The sequence below is a fragment of the Solanum verrucosum genome, unplaced genomic scaffold (assembly GCF_900185275.1).
Source record: "Solanum verrucosum unplaced genomic scaffold, falcon-dt-bn FXZP01000253.1, whole genome shotgun sequence".
Taxonomy (NCBI): domain Eukaryota; kingdom Viridiplantae; phylum Streptophyta; class Magnoliopsida; order Solanales; family Solanaceae; genus Solanum; species Solanum verrucosum.
In genome coordinates, this window is record NW_026019984.1 from 246,852 (window position 1) to 267,406 (window position 20,555).

Below are 20,555 nucleotides of genomic sequence, written 5' to 3' on the forward strand. Positions count from 1 at the left end.
ATAGTCCTAATACTACTAGTATGCAATTTATTTACTTTATCATTACTTAATTATTTAATTTACTTTAATTGAGAGAGGATACATCGAAAACAATTTTTTCTACTGCTTACACTGTTAAGCACCGCTTTCTCTCGACTTCACTGTAAAATTACGCTGAATATGTTATATTGTTAATTGTATTTAATATTTTAGTTTAGCAAGTCATTTTCACATTCCAATATATAATAGGAAAAAAAACAAGAAACTCCAAATTCCCAACAAAGTTATATATAAAAAAAAAAAGGAGCACATCTTCTTTTTTTTCTTAAACTTTTTGGCCATTTGGAATAAAATACAGAGATTACAGCCTGTAAAAGCACAATTATGAAGACTAATACAATACCTTAAAACTTAATTAATACTAATATATTAAGATTATTATTTTTACTTTTTTTTTGTTTGTAAATTTTGATTAAAATACATAATTACAAATATAGAAACATAATTAAAATTCTTTACAATACCATTTCAGTAATAGCACCAACTTCCACAAGCTTAGGAACAAGGCGACCACTAAGGTGAAGTGCCACGAGGCTCTCTAATCCACCGACACGTGTCCCTCCGATGTACATCGCCGGCATCTTACCGCCGTCCTCCGCGGCGTCTCCGGCGCCGGCGCCGTCAGGGAGGGCGGCGATCTCTTCTTCTTCCAATTGAATAACGGTTGGGTGAACGCTAACGGCGGATAATAACAGCCGTTTCATGACGTGGCACATGCAACAGCCGGATCGGGTGAAAATCACGACGGGATTCTCGGAGATCAGTCGCCGGATTCTCATCTCCGTCGATTCCGTCATGTCGATTGCTAGCGGCGAATTGGTGGTTGTGGTGAGTTCTAGCGTTACTCCGCCGCCGTCAGTTAACGGCGAGTAACGGCGGACGCCTTGCATGATGAACACACAGTTTATAAGACTCTGAACAAAGTGAGAGTATATATAGAGAATTTTATTTATTTATTTATATTTTTTTTTTTATGGAAAATGATTTTATATATAAATGAATTTTTAGTTATATACACTGATAATGTAAATTTCATTTCCTTGTAATTTAACCTATTAGAGTTAAGCATATGGCGAATCAAGGTTTTAAATTTATGAGTATTTGATTATAAATCACGAATTTATCAAAAACGATCTTTCTATCTTTACTTGCCTTTTCTAGACTTTATTTTGCAAAATTATACTCGCTATGTTATTATTGATTTTAAAAATTATAATTATTTTTGTTCCTGAATTCTGAATGAATTATTTATGCATATATGAGATGAATTCTTTATAATAAATAAATATATATATATGATTTAAATTAAAATTACTAAAATTTATCTAATTTATAACTTTTTATCATGTCTTTATTGCTAAGTTGAAAGGGAAGCCTAGCTTACTTGCGAGTTCTCTACCATCGTATTTTCCTTTTTTCTCTTCTAATTTGATATGAAAAAATAAATTAAAATTTAACTTATACTTACGAATTATATAAAGATTTTTACGCCATCCAATTATATTAAGTTATAATATATGATTTGTTTTATTTGTAATCAAGGTTAAAAAAATTACTCATAAATAACTTTTGAACGAAATATAATATCATATGAATATTTTTTACATTGTTATTAATTAAATCGAACCTACTATGGCATATCGATTTTAATTAATATTATAATTATATAACTTTATTATAATTATTTTATAAGCAATTTGAGTGTACAAATATTTTTACGCGATAATTTTTTCTATAAATATAATTTTTTTTGATAAAAATCAAGGAAGGAGGCAATATGGTTACATCACAAAGAAACATATTACGTAAGTTACATTGTGTTTGGACACATACACCACTTACCATCTTTTTTCTCAATATTTAATTATTTTAATATTTATATGTAAGAACTTGCTAGGAATATTTCCAAGTCAATTGGAACAGATGAGTGGACAATTAATTAGTTAACTATAATAATTTTTAAATGCTAATTAGGTGAGTTTTTCTAAGCAATGATGAATTGTGTCGTTACCTCTCTACCTCTGTAGCAGGGTAAGGTCTACATATATTTTATTATTTTCGAATCACATTTAATACGTAGGACTAAATGGAATATGTTGTTATTGTAATGAAATGTGTTGTTTATGAAAAATATTGAACTCCGTCTATAATTTATTCATGAGGAACCATAACTACTTAAATATTATTCGCTTTTTTAGTTTACGAGATACAATTGAATTTTGAAAAGTCAAATCTTTTGATTTTGATTGTGTATTTTGATATGAAATATTTGATTATTTTTTTGCGATAAATTTACATATCTAAAAATTAGTTAAAACTTAGATATTTCATCTCAAATGGTAAACATCCTGTACCTTCACTAAAAATATGAATTCGAGTCATTAATGAAACAATAAAATGAGCTCTCTAAAAAAGATAAATAAAAACTTAATTTTATTTTAGATGTTTTGAGTCTAAATCGAATGAAATGAAGTTCTGTTTAGTATTGGGAGCTAAAAATAAATACACGATATGTATTTTACATATAGATACTTAACACATGTACTAATTAGCATGCATTCTCACCACATTAAATTACTTAATTATAGTAAATTTACGTGATTTGATGCCAACATTAGAAAGTATTTCCCTTAAAATTAATCAGTTTCGTAAGTTCCAAACTCCGATATAAATAAAAAAGTTGGAAAAGTATGTGTGCCACCTCAAGCTTATAGGGTAGGCCGGTAAAAATGAATGGGTTTTGGGGCTAATATTGACTTTTCAATATTTATTTAGTAGGGAAAATAGGAAAATCACGTGGAATTATATGGTGTAGAATTAAATAAATAATGACGTCATCTTGACTAATGACATGGAAAATATGAAGGTGGGCCTACATCCTCATTTTTTCTCTTAATTGACCGATGTAGCTGCTGACGTCATCAATTGTCCTCTAGGCTTAGAGTAAGCTGACGTGTATTAATAATTATTTATGTGTCTCACACAACTGATACTTAATTGTTCGACTATATTTTTGTTCTTCGGGATGACTCAGTTGGTTTGGAAGTGGTTATCTACATGGATGACCCAGGATCGACCCTCCCTCAATGCCTTCTGAGTCGAGCCTATCGCATTGCCTAGTGCGATTTACATTCCTTGTGTGGTTTGCATGCTATTACACAGTGGGATGTTTACCTAGTGAGCACAAAGTGCTCACCCAAAGGTTTTGAATCCAATAGTCGATATGTGCATAACTCTAAACTCACTGAAAACTGAAAGAACAAGATTTTGTGGAGCAAGTTATTTTAATTCCTATATATACTAGATTTCGTTTTACAGTGTTCCCACATAAATATAAAGATTTTATCACCTTTGTTTTTTTTTTTGGATATCTAAAATTAAATTTATCCCGAACTGAAGATGATCTCTCGGCTTCATAGTGGCAATAGACACTCCATACTGCTCAACAAGATCTTAAAATAGGGAAAGCAAAGGGAAGTAAACAAAAATAGGAAGCTTCTGAGGAAAAATAAAAACTTACATTTGTGAGAGCGCCAATCGTTTTAATCATTTAATGCATGTATTCTCCATCGATTTCTATGGTGAAGATATGAGCAGAACTTTCATGATGGCGAAAAATATTTCAGTCTACAAGATTTTAGAGAGAACATATGTTAATAGAGAAGAAAAGTGAGTCGTAAATAGTCAACTAAGATGAAGAGTGAGATTTGTCACAAGAATAAATGAATTGCTATAAACATCCTGCTGATATGAAGATGAAGAGTGAGATTTCACAGAAGCAATAGATGATACACACTGGTAAAAAAGATTTAACAAAGAAAAAAAAATTAACCAAAAAATGAAAAGATACTAAGGAAATAGAATAACTTACATCTATTGAAGCACCACTCGTTTTAATTATTACAGGCACTCCCAATCAACATTTATGGTGGAAATATCAACAATTTTTTGTCAGTAGCCGTGGTTTGAGCAATAGACATTCCACACTGCTCAACAAAATTTCAAAAAGGAAAAGAATTAACAAAAAGCAAAGTGAAGAAAAACAAAAATAAAAAGCTTCAGAGGGAAAATAATAACTTACATTTGTCAGAGCACCATTTGTTTTAATCATTACAGGTATTTACCATCAATATGTATGATGGGAATTTGAGCAATATTTAGCTAGTATTCCCCCTTGTTAAATTCTAGTAGTGGTGTGAGCAATGGGCAGCGGAAAATAGTTAGTTTAGAGAGGGAAGAGGGCATCCCTTTTACTGGAAGTGATTGGAGATTACGGCAATCATAGATGGCTAGCTGAGAGAGGGAGGAGGGCAGTACTGATTCGGAAAGTGATTGGAGATTATGGCAATACTCGATGGTCAACTTAGAGAGGGAGGAGGGCAGTGCTGATTCAGAGAGTGATTGGAGATTAGGGCAATTGTAGATGTTTAGACGTAGAAGGGAAGTGAGGTGGCAAAGATGTAGTGAATGGAGCTCATCATGGTAATCTAAATGTAGCTCAGAAAGAGAGGAGGGAAGCCGGCCTTCTTCCAACAGTGACTGAATTTGAGGTAAATTAATAATACGTAGATATTCAAGAGAGGTGAGGCTTTTGAGATCTTTACTGCTTAATGTTTTCTGATTGCCTATGGTAAGACTTTGGATAGAGGAAGGCAACTTCCAATGTTCGATCTCTTCGTCACTTCCATCATGTTCGATCTCTTCGTCACTGTCATCATGTTCCATCTCTTCTTCACTGCCATCATGTTCCATCTCTTCGTCACTGCCATCATGTTCCATCTCTTCGTCCCTGCCTTCATGTTCGATTTCTTCGTCACTGCCATCATGTTTGATCTCTTCGTCACTGTCATCATGTTCCATCTCTTCGTCACTGCCATCATGTTCCATCTCTTTGTCACTGCCATCATGTTCGATCTCTAACTGTCTGAGTCTCGGTAAAAGCCACTCATTTCGTCCATTTACGAGTTTCTTGCAATCGATGATAGAAAGGGCTTGTAAATTGAAGGGCAATCCTCCTTCAGGAAAGGACTCTATTTCTGGACATTTTTTCAGCCTCAGTTCCTTAAGAGATGGAAGGAGTTCCTGCATACGTTCTGGCAGCCACTTCAACTTCTTACAGCCCACAATACTCAGTGACGTCATCTGGGTCCCCCCAAATGCCACCGAAAGTTTTTCAATATTCTCACAATCATAAATACAGAGTGTTTCAGTGGCAGTAGGAATCAAAAACGTAGTAAGGTTGTGGCAATCCTGTACGCTCAAAGTGCGTGCTCTTGGGAGAAACTGATCAGGTGACATAACACATTCATGCAGTGCCAACTCTTCGAGAAACATGTTACAATAACTCATCTCACCAACTGGCTCCTCCAATTTCAATTTCTGACAATTAGATATACTTATTATCTTCAAGGTACTGGGCAGTATGCTAAAAGGTAAGGTAAGATAGTAACAATGAGCAATATCTAATTCAACAATCTGCTTCATTCCCTCAAGTTGAGATGAATCCAAATTGAGTTCAGGACATTCTGAAATTTTCAATTCTGTCAGAGAACAAAGATTTTCAGGCAACTTCCCCATCAACTCCGGACAATCTTCAATTGAAAGCTTCTCAAGTTTAGGGAACTCCCCACATCCTAGAACATGCCATTGCTTCCACTCTGGCATATCTGCAAATTCAAGCTTCTCAAGAGAGTTAAAAGGCTTATTGGAGGATGAACTGCCATAGAATTCTTCCGTCACTTCTGTTAGTCGATGCATCTGACTAATGTAAAGGAATTTCAAAGAAGGAAGTTGTCCTAGTGCTGGCAAAGAATCACAGTCCTCACAGTAGCAAAGAGACAATTCTACTAACTTAAGAAACGAATGATCAGCTAGCCAATTTGGAAATTTTGTCCCTCTATATACAGCAATTTCAACTTCTTTTATGTTTGTGTGTGGGCGTAGCCCATCAAGTATGTCTCTTTCAGTTTGTGAATTGTCAGCAGTACTGCTTTCACTCCACTCCAAAGATAACTTCTCAACATGATTTTTCTCCTTTATTTTTGCTTTCAGAGCTTCCCTTTTATCGACCACATTTTGCAACTCTAAAACTGATAGAGATCCATACAAGTTCTCTACTTCACCCAAATCTTCCATTCTCAAACCGCCATGACCACCTATAAATAACTTGGCTCCCACTAACACTTGGAGGCTTTTCAACTTGCTCAGACGTAGTGGCATCTTCAAGCAAGAAGTGTAGCTTATGTCAAGATGACGCAAGTTAATCAACCTCTCCATCTGCAGCGGTAGCTCCTCAAGATAATCACAAGATGACAAGAGAAATGTCTCCAAGTTATACAATGCACAAATAGAATCTGGCAACTTTTCAATCTTTGTCAAAGAAAGGTCCAAAAATCTCAGGAGCTTTAATTCGATAAACAATTCATCCGGTAACTCCACAAATGCATAACCTGACAATGATAATGCCCTTAAGGATGTTAGTTTTGTCAATATGTTATGCAGCACCCTCTTGCTTAGCTGATATGAATAAAGGTTATTGACTGGAAGCAATGTCCTCAGCTGCTTTGATTTGGAGAGTATTTTCAATTTCTCAAATTCACCGTCTGATCCCTTGTAATAGGCCATATGCTGACTTTGTTCCAACATATGAGATCCTTCATTCTCTTCCAACCTAATACAAAGTTTTGAAGATGCAATTTGGGCCAAATCATTGACAAGGTCATGCATTAAGAATACCTCCGGTTTCCGTTCAGACACTGGGACCCATTCGAACAATGATCTTGATCTCAACTCAAGAAAGTATTGATTACCTGAATGAACTGCTGTACAAGACCATTTGCAATCCACAAGTGAATAACTTGGTCTTTGCGAAATGGATAATCTTTGGGATATATTGCACAGTAAGCAAAAACATTGCTTCAAATGTGCAGGAAGATCATTGTAGCTCAACATCAACGCTGGTAATATACCATTCAAACAACTTGGAAGCTCCCAAATTTCACTTTCTTAAAATGTCTGTCCACTCATTCACCTCTGATTTGCAGCGTAAAATACCAGCAAGTGCCTTTAGAGCTAAAGGCAACCCTTTGCACTTGTCTGCAATCTTTCTTCCAACCTCTTCAAATTTTGCATGTTCCTCAGGATCCCTGTTTTCTAGTGAATGTCGTTTGAATAAAGCCCAAGAGACTTCACTAGACAGAGTTCCCACATTGATTGCTCCACTACCCATCATCAAGGCAACATTCTCCTTACGTGTTGTTACAATGATCTTACTTCCCAAATCTCCTTGTACAAAAAGATTTCTCAGATCATCCCACTCATTATAGTTGTCATTCCACACCATCATCAAGGACAACAAGAAACTTCTTTCCCTTCAGGCTTTCCTTCAATTTGACCTGTAGCTGATTAAGATTGCCGTCATCCTTTGAGTCAAATGAGCCAATTTCTTGAAGTATCCCTTTCGTTATTCTCAAAGCATCATATGGCTCAGAAACGCAATACCAAGCTTTCAAACCAAAATGGTTCTTCACCTTCTCATCATTGTAAACCACTTTAGCAAGTGTTGTCTTACCCGCGCCGCCCATTCCAACAATAGGAACTACAGTCAGGTTTCCTCCACTTGCATCTTCAGACAATAAACGGTCAATCAAATCCACTATTTCATTCTGCCTACCAAAGATATCAGAATCATCAACCAAAGAAGTTGAAGGTGTTCTAGTTTCTTGTTTTAGTCGAACCAAAATGCTCCTTTAATCCAAGGTCACCAATTTGCCTCTTGCAAATCCTTCAATGTTTCAATAGTATCTTCCAACTTCTCCTTTATGATAAGGAAAAAAGCATCACTCAAGCCAAGGTTAAGGTCACTTACTTGCTGGTAATTGCTTGTTTTCTGCAAGATTTTGATGCTGACCTTCCACCTTAAGCCTCAACGCTTCATAATTGACTTCTTCTATTAAGTTTTCAGCAGAGTCCACAGCATCTCGAAGCTCATTAAGCCAGTCTCTCACAGATGGATTTGATGCCTGCTTATTCTCTGCATCACTTAGCACAATCTGAAGACCACGCAAAGTCATTTTCAGCTTCTTTAAGAGCCGAGCATGATCCTTATGCTTCCGAAACATGTTGAGCAGCTCACCCTGAGGAGCAAGCCTATCAAAGAGAACATTCAAAGCTGAAGAGAGAAATGCTCCACCAACTACCTCCATTTCTGAAATCTGCAAGCAAAACAAGGAACCACAAAATGATTTTAAGAATTTTGAGAAGATTAATGTTTGTATGTTCAATTATTAACAACTTCACTTTACCTGTGGAAGCTAAGAGTAAATTGCAAACAAGAATGATCACTGATTACTCTCTCTCTTTTGCTAGTAAATTTGCCAACAAGAAGTTGTAATTGGTAAAACTATGTTTGTTAGTGCCTATTCATTGCTTTCTCAATTGGTGGTTGTAGAAAACGGGGACCGTGTAGAGACCAAAGACTTGTATCATTTAATTAAACATCAATACAAGGTTCTGCTGTGCTATTTTGACATTTTTTGGCTAATTCAGCCAAATACGTACATGTGTGCAACATACTCGTGGATAACATCTCAATGTTAAGTGACACAGTTCCTTGAAGAGCACATTAGCAGTTCTAGTATCTATCTATTATACTATAACTATAGTAAAAAATAAAAAGCACGAAGACCCTTTTTTTAGAAATGTTGATTGAACTTTTTGTCGTTCGTTATAAATCGATACCAAGAAATATAGGATTTTGATGTCAAATTGATGTTGGCAATGTAATAGGGACTCTTCTTCACAAATTGATGTTGCAATGAAATACAAGGTCAAAGCTCTTTCCATTTAGTTTCTTTATTTTTTGCTTATCATATTCATCATATTCTTTAATTGATGTTTAAGTGTTTGATTTCTCAAATGAATATCTACTACTAATTTTTTTTTTAACAACTTATAAGGTAATTTTTTAATTTCAAGTGTAAACAAGACGTGATGTTTTTGGAGACAGTTGAATAGAATTTTACTTTAAATTGTGCCAATACAAATAAGGTACGCGGCATGTTTTTCTAACAATTTTTCAATTTTTCAATTTTTCAATTTTTTTGCATGAGTAATTTTTAATAAATTTGATTGTGTACTAATCTGTACGGACAAAAAGCTTTCTCAAGGACATTTGATTATTTTATATTTAATTAGATTCCATGTGGTTTACCTTTTAAATCAAAATAATCTCTTATAATAATTGTCTCATCATGTGTGATCTTTTCTATTGAACTTAATTTGTGCTTTTATGCATCAGAAAATTTTAATAAGTTAATGCATGTGTATTCTACAAAGTAGAACCTCTTGGATACCTTTTCGTTTGTTCATGACTTATGGAAAATTTAAAATCATAAAATTTAAAGAACACATATATTTTTAATTTAAAATTATAAATTTTGAAAATCTCTTTTTATTTCTTAAAATTTGTGCTCAAATAAGCTAGAACACTTAAATTGAGCGAAATTAGTATATCAATTTTGTAATTATGTTCTCTATCGTATGTAGTGTTGAATCCAATCTGAAGCTCGTTCGAATTCTATATTGGATTATTGTGATGTAGTGGAAAAGGACATGAGGCCAAGACAACACAAGTTGTGCCAAAAGTAATTGATAAAATTTAATGGTCACCAAGAAACTTACCTACCCCTCTTAATTACACATCAAAACCTAACAAAAATTAATGTGAGAATTTTATTATTTTTGATTTTTTTTTAAAAAGAAGAAAAAGTCTTAAAGCTAATTTTTTTTGGATATGTTGTAATTTATTTTTGGGAAAAAGGATAAATATAACCCCCCAAACTATTGTAAATGGTATGCAGATACCCTCCGTCATACTTTTGGGACATTGGTGTTCCTGTCGTCCAAAAACTAGAGCATATATGCCCTTTAATTTATACTAATGGACATACACTGTCATGATCTTATCCATCGATCCGACATTTATTAAATATCGGATCGATGGGTAAGATTGTGCCACATGTCCTTATTTAGTCTTCCGTTAGAGTGAAGGGCATATATGTTCTAGTTTTTGGACGACAGGGGCACCAATGTCCCAAAAGTATGATGGAGGGTATCTGCATACTATTTACGATAGTTCGGGGATATATTTGTCCTTTTTTTGTATCTGTAAAATGAAGTTGGGCCATATATAATAAATTTTAGAGCAACTTTCACATATAGCAAACACAAAAATCATATTTGTATGCTATAACTATAGTTTGCATAATTATGCTCCATATCAAACATAAATATGTATATTTCGCTATACATATACAAAAGAAAGTAGTTGTATAATTTCGCTATACATATACAAAAGAAAGCAGTTGTATAATTTTGCTATACATATACAAAAGAAAGTAGTTGTATAATTTTGCTATACATATACAAAAGAAAGTAGTTGTATAATCTGCTTTGGTATACATATACAAAAGATCAATTGTATAATCTGTTTTTGTATAAAGCGAGAAAGAGAGAAAGACAAAAGAAACTGGGCAGGGGAAGATCGTATTTGTATAATCATAAATGTTTAGGACGAAAATATATGCACTTGTATTTGTATATACAATTTTCTCTCGCTTTATACAAATGCAAACACAATGTATACATTTGTGTTTGTATAAAGTGAGAGAGGCGAGTGAGAGAACGAGATTTGGGAGAGTGGCGCGCGAGATCTGGGAGAGGGGAGAGAGGGGAATGAAAATATATGTATATATACAATTTTCTCTCGCTTTATACAAACACAGACACATTTTATACACTCACGTTTTTGTATAAAGTAAGAGAGGCGAGTGAGCGAGCGAGATCTGAGAGGGGGGAACGAAAATATATGTATATATACAATTTTCTCTCGCTTTATACAAACACAAACACATTTTATACATTTGTGTTTGTATAAAAAGCGAGAGAGGCGAGCGAGATTCATCAGGAGAGAGGCGAAATAGCAACAGTTTGTTATGGGGTACAATTAAATCAAACTATATTTATAGAATTTAATTTGAATTAATAGTTTGCTATTATATACAATTTTCCCTAAATTTTACAAGAAATTTAGTAAAAATAAATTTGACAATCAACATAATAAATCCAAATTAACCGTTGAATCAAAGAAGCCAAAGAAAATATGTGTGAGAAGGATCAAATATTTCCATATATAAATGTTTTTTTTTAAAAAAAATATTTTTTTTTTTTCACTTTTGTTAGAGGAAAAAGGGTATACGTGAGTCATTTGTAAAACAATAGAGGTATATGTGAACCACTTTTTTTAAGGAGGGGTTATATAAACTTTAAATCACAAAGTTAAAAAGTATTTCAGACTATTTTCTCTAGAAAAAAAATAATACATGTGTTCGTTATATTATATATATTTTTCATTTGTCATAAAAAAAGTTATATTATATATTTTATTTAATAATATTTTTATCCATAATAAACCATGGCATTAATGAAACGGAATATTAACATAGCCTCGAGATCAAATTAAGTCATCGTCACTCAAAGGAAATGCACCACCAACTCTCATTTGTTTCTCCTTTCAATAGTAAGACTTTTCAAACAACAAGAAGATAATGATAAATTGAAGCAAATTCATTACTTTCTCAATTCAATAATTGAAGCAAGAGAGGAAGAGTAATTTATTAGGGATGTTAGATGTAGAAAGGGGAACCTAGGTAGGGGACTCAAAAATAAAAGAGCTTAAAATGATAGATTTCTACCCAGCTCACTATAGCGTTAAAAGGGACCTACCATATCATAAATATGTTTACCAACATTAGAATAACTACCTCATAAGAAACGTCCATAGTCCTGATGTTCAATCCAACATAAGAATAACTTTGTGAATCATCTCTGATGCGAATCAATTGCATTTTTCTGACCATTCATGATTTTAGTTGACTGAAGTTTAAGAAAAGCAAAGACAAGATCGAACAACTCCTACAACAACAATTGATCGACAACCAAATCAAGCTAATAGACAAGCAAAGGACTAGAATTCCTCAAATTTAACTGTCAAGTTATAATCTGGACGGTAAATTGCAACAAAGAGTAGTAAGTACGATGGCATCATATTTTGAACATGGTTGCACAAGCTACATATGATATCTTTCGCAATGGAGATGTGAAATTAAAACGCGATAAGAGTATAAGTCAATAAGCAATGAGAAACCAATCCAATACCTGATATCCAAGAAATATGCAATTATATATATAACGCACAACAAGTTGTTGCAAGTCTGGAACATCTAATTGACTCGTGACAGACTTTAGCCCCGTAATAAGATAAAATGTAAAAAATGTGTAAATGAAGCATCACAATTAGGAGCTACAGGAAACATTTATAAATTGGGAAAATGGAAATTAATACCCCAGGCAAAGTTCTCAATGGTGATCCATATAAAAATTAATACCATCAAAAATTTTCAATCTTTATCGCAACTTAGCAAACACTTCATAAAGGCAATTATATCCAAATAGCCTTCAACCAATCTAATGGTATTTCTTGAACACCTCCAAAAAAACAACATAAGCAAATTCCACAAGAAAGAGCTAACAAAAAGAAACCTTCAAGTATATTTCCTTTTATTGCAAATGAATAATCAAAATGTTTCACTATTATCAAATTCATTATTTTCAACTTCAATTTGAAGAGAGAACTAATAGAATACCTTGATTTTACTGCATATTAAAAAAATACAAAAATATGAATACTTAATTAAGAAAACTCATATTAAATGAGTCTCATTTGGCAAACGAAAACTCCAAGTGTTTGCACTTGACATTAAAACATTTTCTTCTGCAACTTTCAACAAATGAATTAGAGATTTACATTATAAATACATTAAAAAACTAAAACTTACATAACAATTATCTTTTAAATATTTTTTGTCAGATCATTAAAATGGTTTAAATAGATTTTTTTTTATTTCTTAAAATTTTGATATTAAATAAAAAGTTCATATTAGCAAATTTTAATGAAAAAAATCAATTAAATAAATTGATTGACTTTGCAAGTTAAACTTTCATATTTGAGTGATTTTCTGATTAAAAAAACTCATAGTTGAATGATTTTTGGGTTAAAAAATAAAGTAGAGTAACTTGAGAAAAAATTGGGAAAATGCATAAGTACCCCCAGCCTATGTCCAAAATCCCTGAGATACACCTAACCTTTACTAAGGTCCTATTATCCCCCCCGAACTTATTTTATATATAATTTTCTACCCTTTTCGGCCTTCGTGGCACTATATTGTGGGCCCAGCGCGTGCTGACATTTTTTTCAAGGATAGTGCCACGTAGGCCGAAAAGGGGTAGAAAATTATATATAAAATAAGTTCGGGGGGTAATAGGACCTTAGTAAAGGTTAGGTGTGTCTCAGGAATTTTGGGCATAGACTAGGGGGTACTTATACATTTTCCCAGAAAAAATTCATTGTTAAGTGACCATCTGAGATATTATCTCTTCAAATTATTATAGTATGTTTCACGAAAATGAATACAAATTAGGCCGGACATAATACTGTAGCAGTAAAACAATTGCAACAGAAAAAAATTCAGGTATAGATTGGGTGTGTTGTTGTTGTAAAAAATTCCAATTTAGATTTCAAGGAAAAAATAGAAAGTAATTACAATAAAGATAAATTTAAAGCTCAAATCAGAAGCCATTTCCCACTTTAAGTAGCTGAATACCGGTGGAAAATTAATACAAAATAAACATCATGGTAACTAAAACATGAATAAAATCATTATTTTGTTATCTAACCTTGAAGAGAGTCTTAAGATGAAGCGTGAGATTTGTCACAAGAACATCTGAATTTCTATTATAATGAGATTTATCTCTATGTTAAATCAAAATATTATAAAATATTTACTTAATTAAATATTAAATAGCAATCTTTCTATATGCTACACTAAATATTAAAAATCTAAAAATGTTAAGTCAAAAGTTGAAAGACAAAATATTCATAAAAAAATATTTGGCATTTCTACCCTTTTAAGACTAAATTAGTTCCATTTTTTAAATCTTTTTCTTTATACTAAAAAGTAAATTATTTTATTATGAGACCATTGGGTTAAATCAATATATAAAGACCATAATGCCCACTAAAGATTGAATGATTATTTCAATCTCTAAGTGTAAATTATTCTTTCATTTTATTAAAGAGATGATGATCAAAAAGATGGAGGATCTTTCAAATTTTCATCGATAATAATTTAGACAAATTACTTGGTGCATCTTTAATTGCTACTATTATTTTGAATAATAATTGCAGTCATTGTATTCTTTCTTTTCAATGTGATAAGGAATAATATATTCATCTTTCATAACTTATACTCCCTCCGTCCGATATTATATGTTGTCCCTTTCTAAAAATAGTTGGACCACAATATATGTCATTTTATAAAATTTATGCATAAATTACCATTTTTTGCCCATTATACCCTTGATAGATTAATTTATTAATCTTGAAAATGTATTTACTTTGACTAACCTAGGAAATCTACAAGTAATTAATTTCATTGGGAGAGTACTTCATTCATTAATTAACTACTTTCTTTATTCATTACTTATTCTATAAAATCTGATTTAAAAAAAATATATCAACAAACAAATTAAAAATAAAACATGAAAAAATGAATTAAGTATAAAAATATAAATAAAACAATTAAAATACGAACCAAAATTTTAAACAAAACAACAAACCAATATTTGTATTCTAATCTTCTTCAATATGCGCATCGGTGTTCAAATCAAAAAACAAATAATTTGTCGAACTAGAACTAAAATTCATTTGTCGTCTAATTTCTTTATCAATAACATCATATTCAGAGGAAAATTTAGATCAATTTGAAGTAATGGAATTTGAATATTTTGTGATGTTATCATGTTTGCTTTAAAAATTTATATATAAAAATATTAAAAAATATTTTACACAAAATATATAGGAAAATTGAGGTGGGAAAAAATTATTTTTTTAATTATTTTGGATCAATTGGTGAAAAAATTTGGCTCCAAAAATAAACTCTAAAATTTAAATAGTCATCCAAATGCATTTATATTTTTGAAATCTAACATTTCATCATTTATTACAAAGTTGTCATAAGCAAACATTAAATAAGGGCATAAGGGTAAAATTACTTTATTTCTTAATGCAAGTGCAAATGGAAAAGGTGACATATAATATGGGACGGAGGGAGTACTATCTAATTACTCTATTTTTATCCATATAAAATCATCTTTATTTGTTTCATGAGGACCCATTAGTCTTTTCGTTCTATAGTTTAAATAGTGTACCGCTTATATCATTATTGTTCTATTTGATTCATACTTTAACAAAATGAAGAAGACTCTTGAATTATAATTGCTTATGGGAGAAGTGTCAACAAAAACTCGAAAAAATATATAGTGATTTTGTATTTCTTTGTCCATATACATATTATTTTGATTAGAGTCTTAAAAAGAATGTGTATGTTGTTGCGTGTTTTTTTCTTTGTTTATTTTTTGTATGTGTTTTCTCTCTATTAATTTTCTTTGATTTGATTTTCTATAAATTTCTGATTGTTCTAAGTGTATTTTTATTTAGGCTAAAATTAACCTTTTGTGACTATAATGCACATTGGCTAATTACTATCTAAAGTTCTAAATTTACAGTTTGTTGCTTAAAATAAAATTTAAACATTAAAATAAGATCCCTCATATGATGTTTCTTTGTCACAATTTTAAAATTTTATTTGTAATTGTTGCATTTTATTATTCGTTACATGCATGTACACGTAGAATTCTAATTGTTTTAACGATTATATAAAAATTAGCATGGGACACACGTGGCGAGAATTCTAATAGTATATTTATAAAAGAGAACCTTTGGCCCACCTACGTGGCGCCACCACAAACCAAAATTCTCTTTTAATTTATAAAAGAGAACCTTTGGCCCGCCTACGTGGCGCCATCACAAATCAGAATTCTCTTTTAATTTATTTATTTTCAAAATTAGTCTTCTCCTTTCATGAAAAGTTGTGACATTTATGAAAAGTTGTGACATTTATGAAAAGTTGTGACTTTTATGAAAAGATGACTTTAACTAGACTTCCCCTTTCATGAAAAGTTGTGACATTTATGAAAAGTTGTGACTTTAATGAAAAGTTGCGACTTTTATGAAAAATTGTGACTTTTATGAAAAGTTCCGACTTTTATGAAAGGTTGTGACCTTTCCGAAGGGTTGCAACTTTTCCAATAGTTGTAACATTTCTGATAAAGCACAATAAACATTTGTTCACACTACCCTTTGTTGTCTATAAATTGAGAGATTTCCACTCATTTTAAAACAACTAAAATTCTGAATCTCTTCTTCTTCTTCACAAATAAATATTTGGTTACTTTGCTCCTGTTGAGTGGCTCACTAACACCATTGCTTATGTTACAGATCCTGGTATGTATTTTTGCAGTCATTAATTATGCTTATGTTATTAAGAATAAATGATAAGATGTAATAATTTTTATTTTCCTTTACATTATTAATGTTTGTTACTACATAATCTTATATGTAAGATAATATAGTGTTTTCGTTTTAATGACTGATAGGTTTTAAAATAAAAGAGCTTAAAATGATAGATTTCTTCTACCCAGCTTATTATAGCGTTAAAAGGGATATCATAAATATGTTTACTTTAGATTCTTGAAAATTTATTTTGTTTGTTTAAATAAAAAAGGAAAAAAAATCATTCCTGAACTTTAAATTTAACAGAACGGGATCCCTTCTTGTTATCACACTGAGTTGAAGTGTAAACAACCACGGTCTTGTCCTCATCCAGTCTTTGGGTACATTAGAGCTGGATGTACTATTTGCAGCAACTCATGCTTCATCTCAAGGAAGGCACAGTAGACAGCTGTACGACTTGGAAATCACAACCTAGCTCCTTACTGAAAGCAATTAAAAAGTAAAGAGGTGATTTTTTCTAAGCAATGAATTATGTCGGGACCTCTCTACCTCCCGTGCTGGGATAAGATTTACGTACAATCATACGCTTCATCATTTTCAAATCACACTTTGCAGGACTATATTAAATATATTGTTATTATAGTAAATTGTGCTGTCTATTAACAATAAATATTGAACTCTTATAATCTATTCATGAAGAACTTTAACTACTTAAATATTATTCTATTTTTTTAATTTACATGACTCAATTGTGAAAAAAGCTAAGGGAAAAGGGTCTGATATACCCCTCAACTAGGGGTGTACAAAATCGAACCGGAAATCGAATAAAAAACCCGACTAGTGGTTTGGTATTGGAAAAAAAAACCGACTACATTTGGATTGGTTAGGTTTTAACTAAAAAAAAACCAACCCGAGACCAAACCAACCCGACATTATATATGTAATTTTAAAATTTTATTTTATACATAAAAATATTTACTTTGATATAATTTAAAAATATTTCTTATACTATTTCATTGTTTTTATCTTTTAATATATTATTTCAAGTTTAAAACTTAGAATTCGGAATGGTCCAATAAAGATTATAGTTCATAGATGTTGATAATTATAATAAAACTTAAATCAAAATCAATTAATACTAATGAAAAAATAATATCAATTCATCACTAAGAATGACAATAATATTGAATATTTGTTCTTTAGTTTTACATTGGTTTAGACAATTAAAATACATAATCTAATTTTAATTTTCCTTAAATATGTAGTAATGTAACTAATACTTATTAAGCTTATAATTTTAGCATGATTTAGTACTTTTAAATTATAATCATTTTCATTATGAATTTGCAATATTTATTTTATATGATGATGATTTCATTATTATTTTTTATTAAATATTTTTGTGTCATCAGTACTCATCTCATATTTTGTGTTATTTTTTTGAGAAACACCTTAGATAATTGTATTTTGATTGGACTAAAGAAATATTTTGGAGCACAAGTTAATTATATGTTTGTATGCAAACTTTATCGAAAAAATCGAAAAATCTAATAAAAATCCGAGGTTTATTATGTCACGCCCCGAGCCTACACCCTGGGCGGAACCGGCACCCGGAGACCATTTCTGGCCCCAAGCGAACCCTTGGCCTGGCTTTCTTAACTCAGCGGAAACCTCAACAGAATAACTCAATGCAATGCAATATTACAAAACAACTTAACTTATAAAATATGGCCATAAAGGCAACTCGAATCTCAAAATAGAATATTTACATATATATATAGATGAGAGACTCAAAACTAACTGACTGACTGTCTGTCTATGAAGCCTCTAAAATACTGAGATGGATGTTGGGACAGACCCCACAACATCCTAATAAAACAAAAACTAAGAACACAAAATAATTGAGTCCTCCGGAATGCAAGGAGGCTCACCACTGACTCTGGAGTGCTCAGCTGGATCAACGACGTGCAGGATGCTGATCCGGGGTACCTGAATCTGCATCATCAAACGATGCAGGCCAACTGGCATCAGTACATGGAATGTACGAGTATGCAAGCTGGAAAACTAAGCAACAGAGGCTAGAAGGAAATCTGGAAGAAACTGAATAGCTTACCTGGCTCAACTCAACTCAACCTGACTGACTTCTTTCAATATAAGGCAATTTAAAACAAGTGCGATATAAAGAAAGACTGTTTAAAACATGCTATAAACTCTGTGTGTATACAAAGATACAATAAGCCTGAAATGTATATAGAAATACAATGAACTGATGTATATAAAAATACAATAATCTCTGTGTATGAAAAATACAATAACTGCTGTGGGAGCTTCTCTAACCGACAACCATCACATAAGAGCTATAGTGATGATACAGCGATCGACCTCACGCTGCCAGAGCATCTTATACCCGGCCAAAGGTATAAGACCTGAACTGCCTAATGGATCCACTAGTCTAATCTGAAAAGGATTCATCTAAAAAGTATGATCCTTTTCTACCCATGGTGGCTAACATGGTTCTATGGGGGCTGTGGGTTCTTTGAACGCTCCCCCAATTCGGTGCTCGATACTACTCCCAAAAATGTACTGGCTCTTATGTTTTTAAAACATATTTCTTCCTGCTGATATGAGATAATTACTTAAAAACTAGCCCGAAGGCTCTTTTGGAAATCTCAGTTTCCAACCTTGTTTAAATGTAAAAACATTTCTTTAAAACTTCTTTGGGAATACATAGTTCCCTAATAACTTTGAGAAAAGAACTCAACTTTAAACTCTTTACTTTACTTGAACTCTTGGCTTGATGTGAAACTCTTAACTTAACATGAAACTCTTAACTTTTGACTTGACTTGAAACTCAATACTTAACTTGGAACTTGAGCCTTAGAATGAAGTTAAAACGCTCAATGAAGACTCTTGGAAAACCTTAAAGACTTGCTTTGACTTACTTACTTCTAAGCTTGACTTCACTTGACTTGGAAACTAACTTCACTTGACTTGGAAACTAACTTCACTTGACTTGTAGTTTTACTTGACTTTTGGAAGTACCTTGGAGTGTTGGAAACAACTAGGAAACATAGGTATAATACCTAGGAACATGTATGAAAAAAGAAATGGTGAATGAAAGGGAAGGATTGGTGTCCTTGGCACTAGGAGAGGTGCAACAGCCCAGCCCCTTTTTCCCCAAAAATCCGACTTTTTCCCCTTGTTTCTTTCCAATTCTAAACCCTCTCAACCTCAAGGTTTCAGCAGCAACACTTAGAACCATAAAGACCCTTATTATACAATAGATTCAACTCAAAAATCACAGCCAGAAATCTGTACTAAATCAGCAAGAACTTCAACACAACACCACTACAACTTCAACAACCAATAAATCTTCTCTTGGAATTAAAAACGAGTTGGTGTGTGGGGGTATGAACCAACCAACACTAAGGATCATCAATCTCTCAACATACAATAGATCACAACTCAAATACACAGCCCAATCCTGTCCCACAACCAACAATAACTTCAACAACACAACTAACAACATCAACAACAACTAACAACTTCAACAACTTCAACAACAAATCCAATCTCTTCTCAAATCATAAAAACGAGCTTGGTATGTGGGGGGAAAGGATAAACCCACACTAAAGACTCACATACCTTGATAGGGATCACCCCCGACGAAAATCCACAATGATCTTGACCAATCTTGTTGATCTCCTCTTTCTTCTCTTCTTCTTCTCCTTCTTCTCTTCTTCTTCTCTTGAACCCTAACTCTTTCTCTTTCAAAATGGGACAGAATGATCCAAATATCAGCCTAATACAACAATATAAGCTCAAAAGAAATGATTTGTGAAAAGACCAAAACGCCCTTAAATTTCCGGAACGGAATCCCTGCCAACTGCCCAACTTTCAAAGATCATAACTCGCTCATACGAACTCGGAATTGAGAAAACTCAGTGGCGTTGGAAAGATCGTTCCACAAGCTTCGAAACCATAACTGGAACTACTCCTAACTCATCCTGAGCTAGGAGTTATGACTGCTCAAAGTTGGCCAAAA

At 32.4% G+C, this 20,555-nt stretch overlaps 1 protein-coding gene and 1 pseudogene across 1 annotated transcript; both read right to left on the minus strand.

Annotated features, from left to right (window-relative positions):
* Positions 1-292: 292 nt before the first annotated feature.
* LOC125818261 (glutaredoxin-C6-like) lies at positions 293-970 on the minus strand. Its single transcript, XM_049497808.1, has one exon. The coding sequence runs from the start codon at positions 927-929 to the stop codon at positions 495-497; it is 435 nt and encodes a 144-aa protein (XP_049353765.1). The 5' UTR covers positions 930-970; the 3' UTR covers positions 293-494.
* A 3,230-nt stretch (positions 971-4,200) lies between these two features.
* LOC125818240 (putative disease resistance RPP13-like protein 1) overlaps positions 4,201-20,555 on the minus strand; it is a 62,316-nt pseudogene continuing 45,961 nt past the window's right edge.